This window comes from Heptranchias perlo, chromosome 8 (genome assembly GCF_035084215.1).
Source record: "Heptranchias perlo isolate sHepPer1 chromosome 8, sHepPer1.hap1, whole genome shotgun sequence".
Taxonomy (NCBI): domain Eukaryota; kingdom Metazoa; phylum Chordata; class Chondrichthyes; order Hexanchiformes; family Hexanchidae; genus Heptranchias; species Heptranchias perlo.
The window spans coordinates 33,589,723-33,611,403 of record NC_090332.1 but is presented as its reverse complement, the minus strand read 5'-3'; the positions used below and the strand labels follow the sequence as shown (position 1 = coordinate 33,611,403).

General features: G+C 42.5%; 1 protein-coding gene across 3 annotated transcripts in view; it reads left to right on the top strand.

Annotated features, from left to right (window-relative positions):
* The first annotated feature begins 14,770 nt into the window (after positions 1 to 14,770).
* Positions 14,771 to 21,681, top strand: part of rps6kc1 (ribosomal protein S6 kinase polypeptide 1) — a 161,994-nt gene continuing 155,083 nt past the window's right edge. For all 3 annotated transcript variants that reach the window (XM_067988924.1, XM_067988923.1, XM_067988925.1), the window contains exons 1-2: positions 14,771 to 14,915; positions 15,656 to 15,691. In XM_067988924.1, coding sequence (XP_067845025.1) covers positions 14,814 to 14,915; positions 15,656 to 15,691 — 138 coding nt within the window. In that variant the 5' untranslated portion in view covers positions 14,771 to 14,813. The remainder of the gene's footprint in view (positions 14,916 to 15,655; positions 15,692 to 21,681) is intronic.

Genomic DNA, 21,681 nt, shown 5'->3' with positions numbered 1-21,681 from the left:
CCCTTTTGTGTGAAAAAAAGTGCTTTGTGATTCCACTCGTGAATGGCCTAGCTCTAATTTTAAGATTGTGCCCCTTGTTCTTGATTCCCTGACCAGAGGAAATAGTTTCTCTGTACCTATCCAAATGAATCCCTTTATCATTTTAAAGACCTTAATTAGAACACCCCTCAACCGTCTAAACTCAAGGGAATACAAACCAAGTTTATGGAATCTGTCCTCATAATTTAACCCTTTAAGCTCTTGTATCATTCTGGTGAACCTGTGCTGTACCCCGACAACATCCGGCTGTAGTGCTGAAGACTTGTGCTCCAGAACTAGGCGTGCCTCTAGCCAAACTGTTCCAGTACAGCTACAACACTGGCATCTACCTGACAATGTGGAAAACTGCCCAGGTATGTCCTGTCCACAAAAAGCAGGACAAATCCAATCCGGCCAATTAACGCCCCATCAGTCTACTCTCAATCATTAGCAAAGTGATGGAAGGTGTCGTCGACAGTGCTATCAAGCGGCACTTACTCATCAATAACTTGCTCACTGATGCTCAGTTTGGGTTCTGTCAGGACCACTTGGCTCCAGACTTCGTTACAGCCTTGGTCTAAACATGGACAAATGAGCTGAATTCCAGAGGTGAGGTGAGAGTGACTGCCCTTCACATCAAGGCAGCATTTGAACGTGTGTGGCACCAAGGGGCCCAAGTAAAATTGAAGTCAATGGGAATCAGGGGGAAAACGCTCCAGTGGCTGGAGTCATATCTAGCACAAAGGAAGATGGTAGTGGTTGTTGGAGGCCAATCATCTCAGCCCCAGGACATTGCTGCAGGAGTTCTTCAGGGCAGTGTCCTAGGCCCAACCATCTTCAGCTGCCTAATCAATGTCCTTCCCTCCATCATTAGGTCAGAAATGGGGATGTTCGCTGATGATTGCACAGTGTTCACTTCCATTCGCAACCCTTTAGATAATAAAGCAGTCCATGCCCACGTGCAGCAAGACCTGGACAACATCCAGGCTTGGGCTCATAAGTGGCAAGTAACATTCGCGTCAGACAAATGCCAGCCAATGATCATCTCCAACAAGAAAGAGTCTAACCACCTCCCCTTGACATTCAACAGCATTACCATTGCCGAATCCCCCACCATCAACATCCTGGGGGTCACCATTGACCAGAAATTTAACTAGACCAGCCACATAAATACTGTGGCAACAAGAGCAGGTCAGAGGCTGGGTATTCTGTGGCGAGTGACTCACCTCCTGACTCCCCAAAGCCTTTCCACCATCTATAAGGCAAAAGTCAGGAGTGTGATTGAATACTCTCCACTTGCCTGGATGAGTGCAGCACCAACAACACTCAAGAAGCTCAAAACCATCCAGGACAAAGCAGCCCGCTTGATTGGCGCCCAATCCACCACCCTAAACATTCACTCCCTTCACCGGCGCACCGTGGCTGCAGTGTGTACCATCCACAGGATGCACTGCAGCAACTCGCCAAGGCTTCTTCGACAGCACCTCCCAAACCCGCGACCTCTAGCACTTAGAAGGACAAGGGCAGCAGGTACATGGGAACAACACCACCTGCACGTTCCCTTCCAAGTCACACACCATCCCGATTTTGAAATATATTGCCGTTCCTTCATCATCACTGGGTCAAAATCCTGGAACTCCCTGCCTAACAGCACTATGGGAGAACCTTGACCACATGGACTGCAGCGGTTCAAGAAGTTGGCTCAGCATCACCCTCTCAAGGGTAATCAGGGATGGGCAATAAATGCTGGCCTTGCCAGCGACGCCCACATCCTATGAACGAACAAAAAAAAAGCTTGTGGCCCGGAGTAGCAGGAGTGTTCAGGAGCACTTTCTGGACCAGCCCAACGAGGAAGGAAGCATTGCTGGATTTGGTTCTGGGGAATGAGGCGGGCCAAGTGGAGCAAGTGTCAGTGGGGGAACATTTAGGGAATAGCGATCATAGTATCATAAGTTTTAGAATAGCTATGGAAAAGGACATGGACCACTCTAAAGTAAAAGTACTCTATTGGAGGAAGGCCAATTTCACTGGGATGAGAACTGATCTGGCCCGGGTAAATTGGAATCAAAGATTGGCAGGCAAAACTGTAATTGAACAATGGGTGGCCTTTAAGGAGGAGATGGTTCGGGTATAGTCTAGGTACATTTGCACAAGGTGAAAGGCAGGGCAACTAAAGCCAGAGCTCCCTGGATGACAAAAGAGATGGAGAGTAAGATGTAACAAAAAAGGGCCATATGATCGATGTCAGTTTGATAACAGAAGTGAGAACCAGGCTGAATATAGAAAGTTCAGAGGAAATAAGAGGGTCAAAGAGAGAGTATGAGAATAGACTGGCAGCCAACATAAAAGGGAATCCAAAAGTCTTCTATAGGCATGTAAACAGTAAACGGGTAGTAAGAGGAGGGTTGGGGCCAATTAGGGACCAAAAAGGAGATCTACTCGTGGAGGCAGAGGGCATGGCCGAGGTACTAAATGAGTACTTTGCATCTGTCTTTAGCACGGAAGAAGATGCTGCCAGAGTCTCAGTAAAGGAAGATGCAGTTGATATACTAAATGGGCTAAAATTAGATAAAGAGGAGGTACTGGAAAGGCTAGCTGTCCTTAAAGTAGGTAAGTCACCTGGTCCGGATGGGATGCATCATAGGTTGCTGAGGGAAGTAAGAGTGGAAATTGCGGAGGTACTGGCCATAATCTTCCAAACATCCTTAGATACAGGGGTGGTGCCAGAGGACTGGAGAATTGAAAATGTTACACCCTTGTTCAAAAAAGGGTGTAAGGAAAAACCCAGCAATTACAAGCCAATCAGTTTAACATCGGTGGTGGGGAAACTTTTAGAAACGATAATCCAGGACAGAATCAGCAGTCACTTGGACAAGTGTGGATCGATTAGGGAAAGCCAGCACGGATTTGATAAAGGCAAATTGTGTTTAACTAACTGGATAGAGTCTTTTGATGAGATAACAGAGAAGGTCGATGAGGGCAATGCAGTTGATGTGGTGTATATGGACTTTCAAAAGGCAATTGATAAAGTGCTGCATAATAGGCATGTCATCGAGATTGAAGGCCATGGAATAAAAGGGGGCAGTAGCAGCATGGATACAGAATTGGCTAAGTAACAGGAAACAGAGATTATTGATGAACGGTTCTTTTTCAGACTGGAAGGCAGTGTACAGTGGTGTTCCTCAGGGGTCGGTACGAGGACCACTGCTTTTCTTGATATATATTAATGACTTGGACTTGGGTATACGGGGCACAATTTCCAAATTTGCAGATGACAAAACTTGGAAGTACAGTGAACAGTGAGGAGGATAGTGATAGACTTCAAGAGGATATAGACAGGCTGGTGGCATGGGCGGACATATGACAGATGAGATTTAGCACCGAAATTGCGAAGTGATACATTTCGGTAGGAAGAACGAGGAGAGGCAATATAAACTATAGGGCACAATTCTAAAAGGGGTACAGGAATAGAGAGATCTGTACACAAATCATTGAAGGTGGCAGGGCAGGTTGAGAAAGTGGTTAAAAAAGCATATGGGATCTATAAATAGAGGCATAGAATACAAAAGCAAGGAAGTCATGATGAACCTTTATAAAACACTGGTTCGGCCACAACTGGAGTATTGTGTCCAGTTCTGGGCACCGCACTTTAGGAAGGATGTGACTGCCTTGGAGAGGGAGCAGAAGAGATTAACTAGAATGATTCCGGGGATGAGGGACTTTAGTTACGTGAATAGACTGGAGAAGTTGGGGTTGTTCTCCTTGGAACAGAGAAGGTTGAGAGGAGATTTGATAGACGTATTCAAAATCATGAAGGGTCTAGACAGAGTAGATAGAGAGCAACTGTTCCCATTGGTGGAAGGGTCAAGAACCAGAGGACACAGATTTAAGATGATTGGCAAAAGAACCAAAGTGACATGAGGAAAAACTTTTTTACACAGCGAGTGGTTAGGATCTGGAATACACTGCCAGAGTGGGTGGTGGAGGCAGATTCAATCATGGCCTTCAAAAGGGAAATGGATAAGTACTTGAAAGGAAAAAATTTGCAGGGCTAGGGGGATAGGGTGGGACTAGCTGGATTGCTCTTGCATGGAGCCGGCACGGACTCGATGGGCTGAATGACCTCTTTCTGTACTGTAAACTGTCAATGATTCTATGAGTGCTTCCCCCAGGCCCAACAAGCCTACCTGCAGCGACCCTACAAATACGATCGACTGACTCCTCCCCCACGATGACCCCCGACCCTGACGACTGAGTCCCCCCGATGACTGAACCCCGCTGATGACTGACCCTCGCCAATGACCTCCAATGACTGACCACCCCTCCCCCCCCCCCCGGAGACTGAGCCTCCCAATCACTGACGTTCCCCGCCGATGACCCCTGATGACTGACCCCTGCCGATGACCCCCAATGACTGACCCCTCCCCCCCGATGACTGATCCCCGCCGATGATCCCTGATGACTGACCCTCCCAATGATTTACCTCCACCGATGACCCATGACTCCCCCAATAACTGAGCCCCCCCTCTGATGACCCCCCGACCCCCACCTACCCAGTCTAATACTCACCTTTTCACGTCCTCTCACTGGCTGCTCTCCCGTCCGACTGAGACCAGCCTGTCAATCAGGCTGGCCTGTCGGGCAGTAAACATACAAAAAAAAGACGTCCTTATGTCAAAATCGTAAAGACATCCGGGAAATCCTCACTTCCAGGTTTCCTGTCAGGAATTCCCCCCCCCCCCCCACCCCCACCCCCACCCCCTCGATAAAATCATGCCCTTCGGCATTGAAAAATGTGGCAAGCAACAAACACCAAGCACACGAGCAACACAAAGCAGACTCACATAACGTGACTGCTAGGACAGCAAGTTTCTTTCGTGCAACAAAGCAGGCCCTGCAGCAGCATAGTATGCTTGTTACTGTGTCAACCAGCTGAAAGTTTGCCTGATTGCGTTACAAGCTGCCTCAGTAAAGCTGTGCCAAATTGCACATAAACTCTTGTTAGCATTCATTCTAAATTCATATTAAAAGTAGGCAAATTGTTGGTAGTCTTATCTTGGCAATATTCCGGAGTCCAAAAGATGCCTTTCTTGCCTGCCGTAAAGATCGGCAGGGCCTCCATGTCCCCGACCTGTCCGGATGTGTCACCCGCTGCCAGTTTTGGGCACATCCCCCCTCCCATCCCTGTAAAAATCGAGGCCATGTTCTTTGAATGTGGGAGACTGCTTTTACTCTTTCCACCATCTTTAAATGGACATTCTTTATGTTGGAGCTGATTGGAGGGTACCCTTAAACTCCAAGAAAGCTGCTTAGATGCACCTCCTGGACCAAGACCTCCAGAGTAGCATCCTTAAGAAAAGTAGTCCAACTCATCTTTGTGTGTCATAAGGACTTTGCTTAGCACTGTTTTTGAGCTGTCAGCTTTTGCTACTTTTCTCAGTTGGCATGTATGCCATTAAAACATCAAAGAAGTGCAATTTTAGAAACTTTAATTTAAAAACCTATGTTCAAACTTATAGGAGGAAGATAATATTTTTAAATGCCTTAAATAATGAATGCATTTAAACATGGAATCCTATCTAAACATAGAATCATAGAAATTATAACATAGAAGAAGGCTATCCCAGTGTGAGCTCTTCAGCATGGTTACATGCAATTGTTTTTCTTCTACTTTTTCCAGCTAGCTTTTTGCACAGATTGTTAACGGCAAGCAAATTGCCCTGAAAACACTCAAAACAAGGCATTAAGTTGAGAAAATAATATTTTTAAATAAAAATAAATACGGATTTTAAAAAACCTTCCAAAAAAACACCCTTGACCTCTCTGTCCTTGCAAACTACCGCCCCATCTCCAACCTCCCTTTCCTCTCCAAAGTCCTTGAACGTGTTGTCGCCTCCCAAATCCGTGCCCATCTTTCCTGCAACTCCATGTTTGAACCTCTCTAATCAGGTTTCTGCTGCTGCCACAGCACTGAAATGGCCCTAACTGAAGTCACAAATGACATCCAATGTGACAGTGACCATAGTGAATTACCCCTCCTCATCCTTCTCGACCGTCTGCAGCCTTTGACATGGTTGACCATACCATCCACCTCCAATGCCTCTCCTCCCTTGTCCAGCTGAGTGGACAGTCCTCGACTAGTTCCACTCTTAACTATCCAGTTATAGACAGAGAACCTCCTGCAAAGGCTTATCTTTGCACCCCTGCACCGTTACCACCAGAGTACCCCAAGGATGTATCCTTTGTCCCCTCCTGTTTCTCATCTACATGCTGCCCCTCGGCGACATGAATTGACAAGTTGATATCTAGCGAGCTTCCCACCCATGAGGAGATTAAAGAAGCCAAATTGAAGAATGGAAAAGCACCGTGCATATGTGGCATCACTCCAGAACTCCTGAAAAATGTTGATGAAGGCACTATCAATTGCCTGCACCAACTATTTACGAAAGCATGGACTGATGAAACTATTTCCTGCCAGTAGTGCCAAGGGCTGCTCATGTATTTCTACAAAGGTAAGGGATCCAAAACAGATTGCAGGGGTATTACCCTCCTGTCAACACTGGTTAAAGTAATCACTTGGCTGACACTCGCTTGCATCAAAACCCCTCTGACGGACAAATGTCACAAACAACTGGCTTCACAGAGAATACGTCCACCATTGAACAGATATTTACATTACAGCTTGTGGCAAGCAAAAAACACAATATACATTGCCACTATATGTTGCCTACGTTGATTTGATGAAAGCTTTTGACTCACTGAATAGAGAGTGCCTATGGCTTCTTCTACAGTCTCTAGTTATCCATATCAAAATCATATAATTAATCAGAGAGCTTTATGCCCACACAAGCAGCCAGGCCCATATTGACAGAAAGCTTTCCGAGTCTTTCACGTTTAATACCAGAGTAAACCGGGGCTGTGTCTTCACCACAACCTTATTCTTGCCGGGTGTTGACTACATCATGGCAAGAAAGTGGATGTGGGATCAGTCTAGGCAGTGACCATATGTATACAGATCTGGACTTTGCTGACGATATTGTGGCCTTGGCTGAAAATGTGGACACCCTCACTGAAGCTCTGTGAATTTTTGACCAAAAGCCATGTAACCTTGGTCTTCAGGTCAGCTGGAACAAGAGAAAGTGCAATCGCTAGGATGCAATATCATGACAACTACCTTCACAAAAGATGACGATCCATCCAAGACTCAGTGACAACTCACTTACTTGGGTAGCATGATTTCCTCCAATGGGGACTGTTTTCCTGACTGCATTAGGTGCATTACACTTGCAAGCTCTGCAATGAACTCTCTATCACATATATGGAGATGGAACATAAGTTGTAATCTCAAAGTATGGCTCTACAATGCATTAGTAGTATCCATATTTAAATATGGTTCAGAAGGTGAATATGCACCAAAGAAATGAATAGGTGAATCGATGGATTCAATTCTAGATCGCTTTGCACACTAATAAAGGTTAAGCTTCAGGATAAAATCTCATTTGAAACTGCACACACCCTGACTAATCAACCACCACTGCCCTGGTTAGCTAACAGCATAGGCCCTACAGCTGATGAGGCACAAGTGAAAGCCGGGAACCATAACGGCTGGAAGAAGCTGGTAGCGGCAACATCCTCTTATGGATAAACTCCTAGACAATGATCTGTACTACTATTTTTCATTTGATTTTCAAGCTAATTACTTTTTAGTATCCAGACAATGTTGTAAAACTTTGTAGTTAAAGCATTTTAGAATCTGGTCAGTTAACCGCAACCCTACAATGAACTATTTTATTTCTGTATCTAGTTAATGTCGCTAAAGGGAATTTAGCAAGATTGACGAGTACAAATATCAGATATTTGGATTTTTCACTAAAATGAAATTAAGAAATTCTATCTATGTATAGTTAAAGACATATATTTTGCTGTTAACTGAACAGCTTCAGTTTTGCTATTTTTGTTGGCCAACTTTTTCCCTAAAGCTCTAATAATAACCTCAATTGCATTGTCACTTTTATGGCAGAGATGCATAAATTGATTAGCCTCAGGGATCAGAATCTATCTGTGCTGAGGGCTCATTTATCACATGATGTCATTCAGGAGATAATTAACAGCAGAACACTATGACTTATCTTCTGATTTTCCCACTGATCGCCCTGTGGGAAATAATTAGCCTCTGCTTGGCTTCTTCTACCTTAGTGACATGGCAACATGGCTGATGTCAGGAGTTTACTACACAGGGAACTGCAAGCAGAGAGTCTATCCTTCACTTTGTCACAGCACCTTGGAGAAGCAATTCAGTGTCCTTACTTGTCAGATTCTTTTATTCATTAGAGATCACTCCCTGCTGCTCTCGAGTTGTCTCTTTTCCTTTTGTAGTACTGTCTTACCTTTCAAAAGCAAAATACCGCGGATGCTGGAAATCTGAAATAAAAACAGAAAATGCTGGAAAAGCTCAGCAAGTGAGGCAGCCTCTGTGGAGAAAGAATCATGTTAACTGTTTCTTTCTGCACAGGTGCTGCCTCACTTGCTGAGCTTTTCCAGCATTTTCTGTTTTTATTTCAGATACGTTAACTCTGTGGTCTTTCCTTTCAGTTGTCTTCCTCTTTTTTTCATAGGGCAGGGAGACACTTTGTAGAAACTTTGCTCAGGAGATTAAATTATTGTGTAGAGTGCATGATGACTTCATAACGCTTGTGTGGTAATACCAAAGAGAAGAAAGAATAATGGTGTTTTTATTTTCACTTATTTCATGTTTACAAATACATTTTCTTTATACTCATCAGGATAAGATGGGAGTGTTTGATGCTGATGTTAGGTGTTCTAGGAATATAAATTATTCCATTACACAGCACAACCATCCCTCATCTTGAGCATAGAAACTCACACAAGAAATATAACCTTAATTCACATGTATCTTTATTATTTGCAAAGTTTGCATTTAGCATCACATGTGGAAAATTCTATTGTATGGGCTGGCAGATAGTACCTTCAGCTTTCTGAACTCTCCCTTTTGTTCTTTTCCCTGGCCCTGCACTTGCTTAAAAGCTGTTCATCTCTAACATCTTCCAATTCTGATGAAAGGTCATCATCCTGAAACATTAACCCTTTTTCTCTCTCCACAAATGCTGCCTGATCTGCTGAGTATTATAGGTAGATAATTAATTGGCTTCAAAATGCAACTTTTTTTTGAAAATTGAACTAACATTAACTCGATGTCTCCCCCCCGCTCTCTATTTCTCACTCTCAACTTAATACACTTGTAAATATGTATAGCACCCAAAACAAAAGCTACAATAGGTGTGTAATCAGAATATGGTAACTTATTCTCAATCTCTCACACACACAGAAACACAGTCTCTGCTTTAAAAAAGCATTCAATATATATTCACCTCAATAGAGCTTTTGAAATTTGCTTTCTTATTTTTCAAAATTATTTTAAGAAAGCCTACTGAGTGGAAAGTGCTAGAAGCTAAAAATAAATCATCAGCACAGTTGATTAAATTGTACTTATGCATGCTGGGAAATTGGCTCCTATCTTTATGTTCTTGGATTCAAGCATTTAAGCACAAATTTTCTGCTTGTTAAAATTAATGGACAGAAAATTATGGGATGGGGTGCACTAATAGTGAATTTGCTGACTTATACAGGCTTTAATATGCATACATTGCCATAAACAAATAAAAATGGCCTCATAAAACATTCAAAGTTCATTGCTTATGAGGTTTTCAAATTTTGAAGTATAAAGAATCGTTACGCCTCAAAAATGATCCAGGAGAGATTTTTTTAACTGACTTTATACAATCAAAAGTGACAAAAAAAAATCCATCCTCTATATATAAAAAAGTTTTCTTTTCTGACCAGCAACAAAAATAAAGCACAAACCGTTGATATTAATCCCACTGTTGCCTCTCACGTGATAACAGATGTTACTGATAACACATTCTGCTTCTGTTTTCTTCTGTGAGGAGTTCATAATAAAAAAAAATCACAATTGTAGTATGTTTATATAAATTAACCACTGGCCTGAAATAAAAGCTTGGAGAACCCAATCTTGTTTCCTTCAAAGTCTTTTGGAAAAAGCAAAGAAATTCCCAAATCCTCTAGAAGGCCCACCACCACTTACTCAGGGCAACTAAGGGTAGGCAATAAATGACTATTGCTAGCACCATCCACATCCCAAGAACAAATTTAAAAATTTAGTTAGAACAATTTTTATTGATTTTAGATAACATGGATTATCCCAGAATGTGTATATATATGCAAGAAATTGGATGCCACCACGGAAAAGAGCTAGAGGTCAACGAAGAGGAGACTATGCAACATAATAACAATGGATACAGCTGCAGTGGGCTTGCAACAACGGAGCTGGAGGCAAAAACCCCAGACTGAATTGGATGGCGCTGATTGGTTACTGCCTTATGTGCCTCAACAACACAGGGAGAATGATGATGATAATAAAATAAAAACATTAAACTCATTTTTACTTAGACTTATTGTTCACCAATTAGTTCAGTTGATTAAGACAATGACTAGATAAGCCTTCCACACCAAGAAATTCCAGATTTGATCCCTGGCCTTTGTTGAATTAATGGATTTCAGCCAGGTCCGTGGCAGGGACACTAATAATGATCTTAGCATTCCTGTGTTAAAGAAGGAAAAATTGGGCACGATTCCCACTCCTGACAACAGACCAGCGTTCCTAGTTGCAACAGTGTATGTGTGTGTATGTACATTGCATGAGGACAGGATCAGCTATGATCTTTGGGTCATACATGAAGAACATCCATTTGGGCGAATATTGGACAGCATTCCTGGAACTGTACCCAGCCTGGCATCAACATCTTCAAAGCAGGGGAAAAATTGGCAGGAAGAGGAAAAATAATTTATAAACGTAATCTGGAGCACTACATGTTGCACCGCTATAGTAGCGCCCTGGAGTTTTAAACTCATGAATGTTATTCATCACACTGTCTTCCTGATCTAACCAAAATGAGGCGCCAAGCAATGTTATTTGACTGGTTAATAGCAACCTTGGAAGAGGTCTGTCAGCAAGTTTTATTCAAGGTCTTTCTTATAGGAATCTTGTATGGGGGGAGGGGAGAAAAGAAGCAGGTAGTAATGCACCAACCTAAAAAAGTTTTTTAAAAAAGCTGAACTGCCAATTTTCCAAATGCGTGCTATCAGTGTGGAGCCCTGCCCACGTATGCACATATTGGGAAACAGTGGGTGCAACCCCCAAATATCCAGGCCATTAATGGACATAAAATTGTATGAAGCGGCCTGCAATTTCCTGATACATGCTTCCAGTAGGTGAGGCTCCATGCCAGGAGCACACATTCAAAAAGTGACCTTTAAGTGACCCATGGGCATTGGAATAGTAATACGATGGTGCAGTACAATGATGCAAGTAAGAAGATGAGTCATTTATTTAAATAGGTTTCAACGTGTCCTGATGTGTTGGTATCAGCTTTAGATTGTATTTATTTATAAGTACAGGACCGTGAAGATGTGCTTTCTATGGCACTGTTGTTAAGTATGGGAGCTGCCATTTATCTACAGGAATGTAAATCAACTTAATTCATCCTGGCGTTTCACCAGTGACCTTTATTTTGCATAACTATATAAATGATATCCTTTGTTATTTATTATCATTTCTAATGTCTCTCTTGGCTAACATTAACTATTTCCTGTGTACAACACTGTTATTGGTATGATTTTGAAATTAGAAATTACTTTTCATAATCTTCAAAATAAAAAAAATAAGCATAAAAATAACAGTAGTGATAATTTATTCAGTGGAATGGTATGTAAAACATATTTTTATTAATGTTTTAAACCAAACTGCAATCGCCTTTCCATTTGGCTTCACTTGCCTCTGTGCTGTCTTGAGGTTAGATAAATGCTGAAAATTTCCTTGAGGCTTCTCCCACTCGGCATGTAAATGGGGTTTCTGCCAAATTTATGGTGGTGGAGCAGGAAAAGCTCCAAGGAAATTCCTGGTGAAAATGACAGACATAAATTTGAGCTTATCATGTCTGTCCTGTATCATATACTGCTTGCAGGTTGGCAGGAACTGCAGCAACATCTCCTACTGTCCAGCAACTTTTTTGCATAACATTTTTACTAAGATGGTAATGTTTGGGATATTATTAATGATACAAATAAATCTATCATCATGTTTACTACATACTGAGGTATTCTGAATGGAAACAAATATCACAGTGGGGTCACATTTTGTCCTCACTTGGGCTAGATCTCTTCTTTGAATGAAAAATGGCAAAATGCCCATTTTCCAGCATAATTAAAACCTGATAATGAAATTGTGGACACATGCATCTTTGGAAAGTACAGTTTCTGAGAATAGGATCGTGATAGTCGGAATAAAAAAATAGCAATCATGATGTACCCGCAGTAATGACTTCTTAAATTGCTAATAAGCCACTGCACTTGAATAATTAAATGTGAAAAAGTAATTTAAGATCATCACCAAAAGAGCGAAGGGAGTGACGAGGAGAATTTTTTTACGCAGAGGGTTGTTAGGATTTGGAATGCCCTACCAGACACAGTGATGGAGGTAGAATTACTAGCTTTTAAAGGGAAAGTGGATAAATATTTAAGTTTTTAAAAATGGGAATGGGGCAAGGGTAGAGGAATAGAACTAAATTTATAGCTCTTTCATGGAGCAGGCACAGGTGCGATCACCGAACGGCCTCCTTCTGTCCTGTAAGTGATGGAGCACTATTGTCAATGATTGAGAACATGGCAACACCAATGACATCTGCGATGAAGGCTTCAATCATGCATGCCATAAATACAATAGGAGCATCTCTCATCAATGCTGCAATAGAGGTCTTGGATCCAAACACCAATATGCTGTCATAGCTGGCTTCAACATACGTGGAGAAGTTACAGCTAGGGATGTAGAAGTAGGGATTCCAAGATCTGCCCACTGCTACATGCTCACACAAACCAATATCCATTTTGAGTGACATGCAAGGAGCTTCACAAGAATTGCTGATTGGCAATTTCTAAGGCTACACATGTAACCCTACACAAGTAACTGTAGACGCAGTCCCTGAAAGTGATGAACTCATAGGAACTCCAGCAGGGGAGACCACTAGCACTAATATAGGTATATCAGGGTTAGTCACAGATTCTGGTAGTGGGCCTTCTACATTGCCTGCTGCTCACCAGTTGGCTTTGCAGATATGCTCTTCCTTACCTGCATGGAAACATTCAGTAGTCATAATCATATCACAAAACATGAACTCAGGCAAGGAAGCATCAGGAAAGTTTAAAAAGGCAAGGGACCTTCTTATGGCTCAGTGGATAAAAGCACTATGTGGTGTAGCACCAAGTAACACAGACTGGTAAGGTCGCTGGTGTATGCTGATTTAGTCAATCTCAGGAGTATAGCGGTTAGGTCACAATTGGCTTCTGTATTGCTAGGTTAGAGAGGGGAATATCAACCAGATTTCCTGCTTCTGTCTGTGACCACTGTTGGAATTGATTGCGCCAGGAGAGACCAGGATCAGGCTCACTGAAAAGAACAAGTATTAGGGTGAGGTACCAGGGGGCCACCATCATTTGTAAACCTTATCTCAGCAAAACGTTCAAGACAGGAGTGTTAGTCTGATTCTCTCCATTACTCAGTGTCACCAAATCCAAATGATTCACCACAAAGTTTTTACTCACTAGACAAACTTCAGAAAAACTAATCAAAATGTCAGAATTAATTCATTTAAAGTATGCTCTTTATTAAAGAAGCTATTCAAGGAAGTATATAGTAACCCTTGGACAGTCCAGGAGAATCCTTAATGTTTGGCAACCCTAACGCTACCGCTTTACGTATGTCTATTAATTGATACGTAGTAATACAGTACTATAATGTATTACTACCATAGCACTATACTTAGCAAAATTACTGAACAGAAGCTGGGTGGGGAGCCTAATTATGGTTTAGCAACAACTAGTGATTTGAGATTAGAGGGGAATATGTGCCCCCAACACAAGTATAAAATTGAACAATTAAATGAAGTATAATGTATTAACATTGCACAGCACATCTATCATGCACAGTGACAATCTTTTCCAAGTGCTTCCTCTCACTATTAGGTGTATGAAGATGGTGCAAGAACATGGAACAGTTCTATCCGATCTCAACCCCATTTGGATAGAGCTGCTCATTGGTGCAAAGCCCCAAAACCTCCTTCAGGCACCTCCGCCTCACAACTTGTGCCATCTCTTGGAAATTACCTCCATGCCATTGCATCCTGCACAGAGGGATTTCTGCTGCTCTGCACTCTCTACTTCCTTGCCTTAGTCTTCTGCTGAGATACCTCTTGGAGAAAGATTTTATCAACTGGGATGGGAAAGCATCTGTATTCGAGGATCCTACCAGGCACCACTGTGAACCTGGACTGGAAAGTGCTACATAAGTCAGTAGCATTCAATCAGTACTTGAACCACTTTGTCGATGTTCTGTCCTGGCCACTTGTCTGTGGTCAGGTCAAAACAGTTTTCTTTTACATACAATAATTGTTGCAAATCTACATGGTGAACTTTAAATATCCGTGCCCCGAATTTTAAAAGCAGAGTTAAACCAAATTAAATCTGAGCGTCTGGTGAACTGGGAAAGAATAATAAAAATTTGGTTTAACTGCTCTCTATGTGAAAGCACAAGAAGTAGGGAAGACCTAAGAACAGACGTACAGGAAGTTGGTGGCGGAGTAAGGAAATGATGTAAAGAGAGTGTGTATGTTAGTGCATACTGTGCGGGTAGGGGTTGACATATCATGTTATCACAGAAAAACAAAGGGGATCTGGCTCGCTTTTACACCGTAACCGATCCGAAGAGACACACAAAAGGCTACACGGTTTACAAAGTGACGGCCCGGGTGAGTCCATCCTGTGTGTATGGAGAGGTTTCGGTGCAGCCGGTTCCCTCGGTGCTTTAAGTGCGGAACTGCCTGCAGGATGGTGTTTTTAGCGGCCGTTCGCTGATACAACCCCGGGGGAGCGCTGGGCTCGAGCTGCGCTTCCCCTGGTTCTGATAAAGAAGGAGCCCGGGACAATTGGAATAGGGGCCCTGGGGGAGCCTGCACCGTGCAGACTGGAGGCGAGGGGACAGCAGCCTAGCCACTGTTAATAGGCGAGCCTACCATGTTGCTGCCTCATTTTCTGTTTTACAAAAAAAAATCTGTGAAGTTACCGATAGAAGTTAAGTGATTCATTTATTTATTGTTTTAACAATTGTAGTGAAAGATGTTAGGGATTGGTTGTAAAAACAAATGTCTCAGACTACCGGTATAAGCACTTGGTGCTGCCCAGCATATTCGTTATTTTGCAATGGTGTTTCCGTGTCGCTGCATTTCAGCATTACATCATTTATATTTCCTTAATACATAATATACTTGTTTAATTTCTACTGTTGGGTTAAGATTAATTTTATCCATCTGTCTAATTATACGAGTTCATCCAGATGAGGTTGTGCTGAAGGGCACCATGACTGATGTATTTTGCATACATGTAATGTGTGGGTTGCAATTGGTTTTCATTTAATTGATGGAATTTAGCAATCTACTGGATGTACAGCTTTTTTTCAGATTTAATAGTCTATTAACTTTTTTTTAAATAGGTTGTTTCAAGAAGAAATCCAGAGGAGCTCCAAGAGGTAATGAGCTATCAAACATTGACTACAGTGCCAAGTTAGATTTTGTAGTTGACACTATTTTAACTACCTAATGTAGCTTATTTTTGTTATGGAGTGATTTTGCACAAAACATTAGAAATAACAATTGACATAGATACATGAGTAAATTAAAATATTTTGATCACATTTGGAAGTGGGGATCATGCAAACTCTTGGGGTCTAGGAAATTTTGACCTTTTATGTGTGCAACTGGAAGGAGGATAACAGCTGTCTCATCCAGCTGCATGCACAAAGGGCAATAATTTACTAGTCAACAAGGGATTTCACAAGCCCTTCCCAAATTTGATGAAGTAATTTTAGATTCCTCTTGTCTGTGAAAACCAATTGTTCAACATTAACATTTTCCAATGTGTTTCCCCACTAAGAAGCAGTTGATGGTGTGATGGATCTCAGTAGCAGCGTGTTCATTATTGTCACAAACATTCAACATATTATTCTGCGAGTACATGACATTGGCATAACATCCAATGTATGGCCCTAAATACATACTTTTGTATCCATGTTTTTTCTTCCTGTAGCCTTTGATACTGCATTTGCTACTGTTTCTCAAAAGGAAGACTGTCTAAGAGAATGCCAAAGTATGTGTCTCAAGTTTGTATTGTCCACATCAAACCTTCAATATTGCCCTCTCTCAGGAATTTCATTCTTGCCAGCTTACTTGGGTATATAACTGGTGCAATATTTTCAGAGGCAATGATCAAATCCTTACATTGTTAGATAACCGTGTTGTATTCTACTCAAATTGTGTAAATTCAATTTCCAAGTTGCCTTTCTATGTTCTTTGTACCCCATATACTTTCTCATCTCTGATGTATTGAATATCTTGTATGCTTTTGCTGATAAACTAGAGTTTATTTCCATATTTTCTGATGAAACATTTCAACTCTGTGAGATTGGAGGGCTGCCTACCTCTTCAAAAACAATCAGCGCGTCCCTAATTTCTAGTTATTTATAAATTTGATTACATGATAGGTGAAACTCCTAGTATCGTAGTTGGTACAGCACAGGAGGAGGCCATTCAGCCATCGTGCATGTGCCGGCTCTTTGAAAGAACTATCCATTTGGTCCCATTCCCCTGCTCTTTCCCCATAGCCCTGTAAATTTTTTTCTCTTCAGGTATTTATCCAATTCCCTTTTGAAACTTATTATTGAATCTGCTTCCACCAACCTTTTCAGGCAGTGCATTCCAGATCATTACAACTCGCTGCGTTAAAAAAAAAGTTTCCTCGTGTCGCTTCTGAATCTTTTGCTGATCACCTTAAATCTATGTCCTTTGGTTACCGACCCTTTTGCCACTGGAAACAGTTTCTCCTTATTTACTCTGTCAAAGTCGTTCATGATTTTGAACACCTCTATCGAATTTCCCCTTAACCTTTTCTGTTCTAAGGAGAACAATCCCAGCTTCTCCAGTCTCTTGGCATTACTGAAGTCCCTCATCCCTGGTACCATTCTAGTAAATCTCTTCTGCACCCTCTCTAAGACGCTTTGACATCCTTCCTAAAGTGTGGTGCCCAGAACTGAACACAATACTCCACCTGAGGCCTAACCAGTGTTTTATAAAGGTTTAGCATAACTTCCTTGCTTTTGTACTCTATGCCTCTGTTAATAAAGATGTGGAGATGCCGGTGATGGACTGGGGTGGACAAATGTAAGGAATCTTACAACATCAGGTTATAGTCCAACAGTTTTATTTGAAAATCACAAGCTTTCGGAGGCTTTCTCCTTCGTCAGGCGAGTGTGGGATTCCATGAAGGTTACCGCATATATAGTCAGAGAACAATGCCTGGTGATTACAGATAATCTTTCCAACTGCCCGTTGTCAAGGCAATCAAAGTGTTCAGACAGAGAGACATTACATACAGGACTACTGAATATACAAACGGTCAGAACCCAAAGACAGAGAGAGAGAGAAACATCCGAAAGGAAGAGAAAGAGAATGACCAGTTGTATTAAAAACAGATAACTCCTTTTTTCGCTGGTGGGGTTACGTGTAGCGTGACATGAACCCAAGATCCCGGTTGAGGCCGTCCTCATGGGTGCGGAACTTGGCTATCAATTTCTGCTCGACGATTTTGCGTTGTCGTGTGTCTCGAAGGCCACCTTGGAGAATGCTTACCCGAAGATCGATGGCTGAATGTCTTTGACTGCTGAAGTGTTCCCCGACTGGGAGGGAACCCTCCTGTCTGGCGATTGTTGCATGGTGTCCGTTCATCCATTGTCGCAGTGTCTGCATGGTCTCGCTAATGTAACATGCTCCGGGGCATCCTTTCCGGCAACGTATGAGGTAGTCAACATTGGCCGAGTCACTGGAGTATGAACCATGTACCTGGTGGGTGGTGTCCTCTCGTGTGATGGTGGTATGTGTGTCGATGATCTGGCATGTCTTGCAGGGGTTGCTGTTGCAGGGTTGTGTGGTGTCGTGGACGCTGTTCTCCTGAAAGCTGGGTAATTTGCTGCGAACGATGGTCTGTTTGAGGTTGGGTGGCTGTTTGAAGGTGAGTAGTGGAGGTGTGGGGATGGCCTTAGCGAGGTGTTCGTTGTCATCAATGACATGTTGAAGGCTGCGGAGAACATGGCGTAGTTTCTCCGCTCCGGGGAAGTACTGGATGACGAAGGGTACTCTGTTGGTTACGTCCCGTGTTAGTCTTCTGAGGAGGTCTACGCGATTTTTCGCTGTGGCCCGTCGGAACTGTCGATCGACGAGTCGAGCGTCATATCCCGTTCTTATGAGGGCGTCTTTCAGCGTCTGTAGGTGTCCATTGCGTTCCTCCTCGCGTTCCTGAGCAGATCCTGTGTATCCGCAGGGCCTGTCCATAGGGTATGGCCTCTTTGACGTGGTTAGGGTGGAAGCTGGAAAAGTGGAGCATCGTGAGGTTGTCCGTGGGCTCGCGGTAGAGTGAGGTGCTGAGGTGCCCGTCTTTGATGGAGATTCGTGTGTCCAAGAAAGAAACCGTAACCCCACCAGCGAAAAAAGAGTTATCTGTTTTTAATACAACTGGTCATTCTCTCTCTTTCTTTTCCTTTCGGATGTTTCTCTCTCTCTCTCTCTCTCTCTCTCTCTTTTTTTTCTTTCTCTCTCTCTCTCTCTCTCTCTCTCTTTGGGTTCTGACCGTTTGTATATTCAGTAGTCCTGTATGTAATGTCTCTCTGTCTGAACACTTTGATTGCCTTGACAACGGGCAGTTGGAAAGATTATCTGTAATCATCAGGCATTGTTCTCTGACTATATATGCGGTAACCTTCATGGAATCCCACACTCGCCTGACGAAGGAGAAAGCCTCCGAAAGCTTGTGATTTTCAAATAAAACTGTTGGACTATAACCTGGTGTTGTAAGATTCCTTACATCTGTTAATAAAGTCCAGGATGCCATATGCTTTTTTAACCGCCTTCTCAACTTGTTCTACCACCTTCAAAGTTTTGTGTATGTGCACTCCCAGGTCTCTCTGTTCCTGCGTCCCCTTTAAAATTGTACCATTTAGTTTATATTAACTCTCCTCATTCTTCCTACCAAAATGCATCACTTCACACTTCCCTGGGTTCTATTTCATCTGCCATGTGTCTGCCCATTTCACCAGTCTGCCTATGTCCTCCTAAAGCCTGTTACTATCCTCCACATTGTTTACTACGTTTCTGAGTTTCGTGTCATCTGCAGACTTTGAAGTTATACCCTGTATACCCAAGCCCAGGTCATTAATATGTATCAAAAAGAGCAATGGTCCTAATATCGATCCCTGGGGAACACCACTGTGTACCTCCCTCTAGTCTGAAAAACAACCGTTCACCACTACTCTCTGCTTTCTGTCCCCTGGCCAGTTTTGTAACCACGCTGCCACTGTCCCATTAACTTTGCGAACAAGTCTATTATGTGGTACATTATCAAATGCCTTTTGAAAGTCCATATACACAACATCAACTGCACTACCCTCATCAACCCTCTCCGTTACTTGATCAAAGAACTTCATCAATTAGTCAATCATGATTCTCCTTTTAACAAATCCATGCTGACTTTCATTTATTAGCCCATACTTTTCCAAGTGCCAATTAATTTTGTCTCGGATTATTGTCTCTAAAAGTTTCCTCACCACTGACGTTAGGCTGACTGGCCTATAATGCTGGGTTTATCTTTCCCCTTTTTTGAACAGGGGTCTGACATTTGCAATCCTCCAGTTCTCTGGCTCCACCCCCATATCTAAGGAGGTTTGGAAGATTGTGGCCAGAGCCTCTGCAATTTCCACCCTTACTTCCCTCAGTAACCTAGGATGCATCCCATCTGGACCAGATGACTTTTCTACTTTGAGTACTGCCAATCTTTTAAGCACTTCCTCTTTATCTATTTTTGTCCTATCCAATATTGCTTCTACCTCCTCCTTTACTGCTACAATGGCAGCATCCTCTTTAGTGAAGACGGATGCGAAGTATTCATTTAGTTCCTCAGCCATGACTTCTGCCTCCACAAGAAGATCTCCTTTTTTGTCCCTAATCGGTCCCACCCTTCCTCTGACTACCCTTTTACTATTTATAAAAGACTTTTGGGTTCCCTTTTATGTTAGCCTAATCTATTCTCATACTCTCTCTTTGCCCCTCTTATTCACTTTTTTAGATCTCCTCTGTACTTCCTGTATTCAGCCTGGTTCTCTACTGTATTATGAACCGTACATTCATGATAAGCCTCCATTTTCTGTTGAATTTTAATCCCTATATCTTTAGTCATCCGGGAAGCTCTAACTTTTGATGTCCTTCCTTTCCCCCTTGTAGGGATGTGTCTACTCTGTACCTGAACCAACTCCTCCTTGAAGGCCTCCCATTGTTCAATTAATGTTTAGCCGACCAATTTTTGATCCCAATCCACCTAGGCAAGATCCCTTTTTAACTCACTGAAATTAGACCTCCTCCAGTTAAGCATTTTCACATTTGATTGTTCCTTGTCCTTTTTCATAACTAATCTAAACGTAATGATCACTGTTCCCCAAATGCTCCCCCCCTGAAACCTGTTCCAGTTGCCCCACTCATTCCCTAGAACTAGATCCAGCAGTGCTTCCTTCTTGGTTGGGCTGGGAACATTCTGTTCCAGAAAGTTCTCTTGTATACATTTCAGGAATTTCTCCCCCTCTTTGCCCTTTACACTGTTACTGTACCAGTCTATATTGAGATAATTGAAGTTCCCCATTATCACTACTCTATAGTTCTTGCATCTTTCTGTAATTTGCCTGCAAATATTCTCCTCTATCTCTTTCCCATGCTTTGGTGGTCTATAGTATACACCCAGTAGTGTAATAGCTCCTCTATTGTCCCTTACTTCTAACCAAATAGATTCTATCTTTGACCCCTCAACTACATCATCCCTTTCCAGTACTATAATAGTTTCTTTGATCAATACTGCCACCCCCCCTCCTTTTCTTCCCTATCTTTCTTGAATACCTTGTAGCCAGGAATATTAAGTACCCAATCCTCTCCTTCTTTGAGCCAGGTCTCTGTTATTGTCACTATATCATAGTCCCATGTGGCGACTTGAGCCTGCAGCTCACCAACCTTATTTACCTCACTAAGTGCATTTATCCATATGCACTCCAGTCTCATCTTAGACTGCCTCGTGTTTGCCCCCAGTCTAATCCCTCCTATTTTTGAACTTCTCTTTACTCTAGTGTTACTTGTCCCTCCCAGTCCTCTGTGCACCTTGTTTCTTCTCTCTCATATTTCTTTCTGGTGCCCATCCCCCTGCCAAATTAGTTTAAACTCTACCCCACAGCACTAGTTAACCTACCCGCGAGGACATTAGTCCCAGCTCTGTTGAGGTGCAACCTGTCCGTCTTGACCAGATCCCTCCTGCCCCAGAACTGGTCCCAATGCCCCAGGAATCTGAAGCCTTCCCTCCTGCACCATTGCTCCAGCCATGCATTAACCTGCCTTATCTTACTATTCATGTACTTGTTAGCATGTGGCACTGGGCATA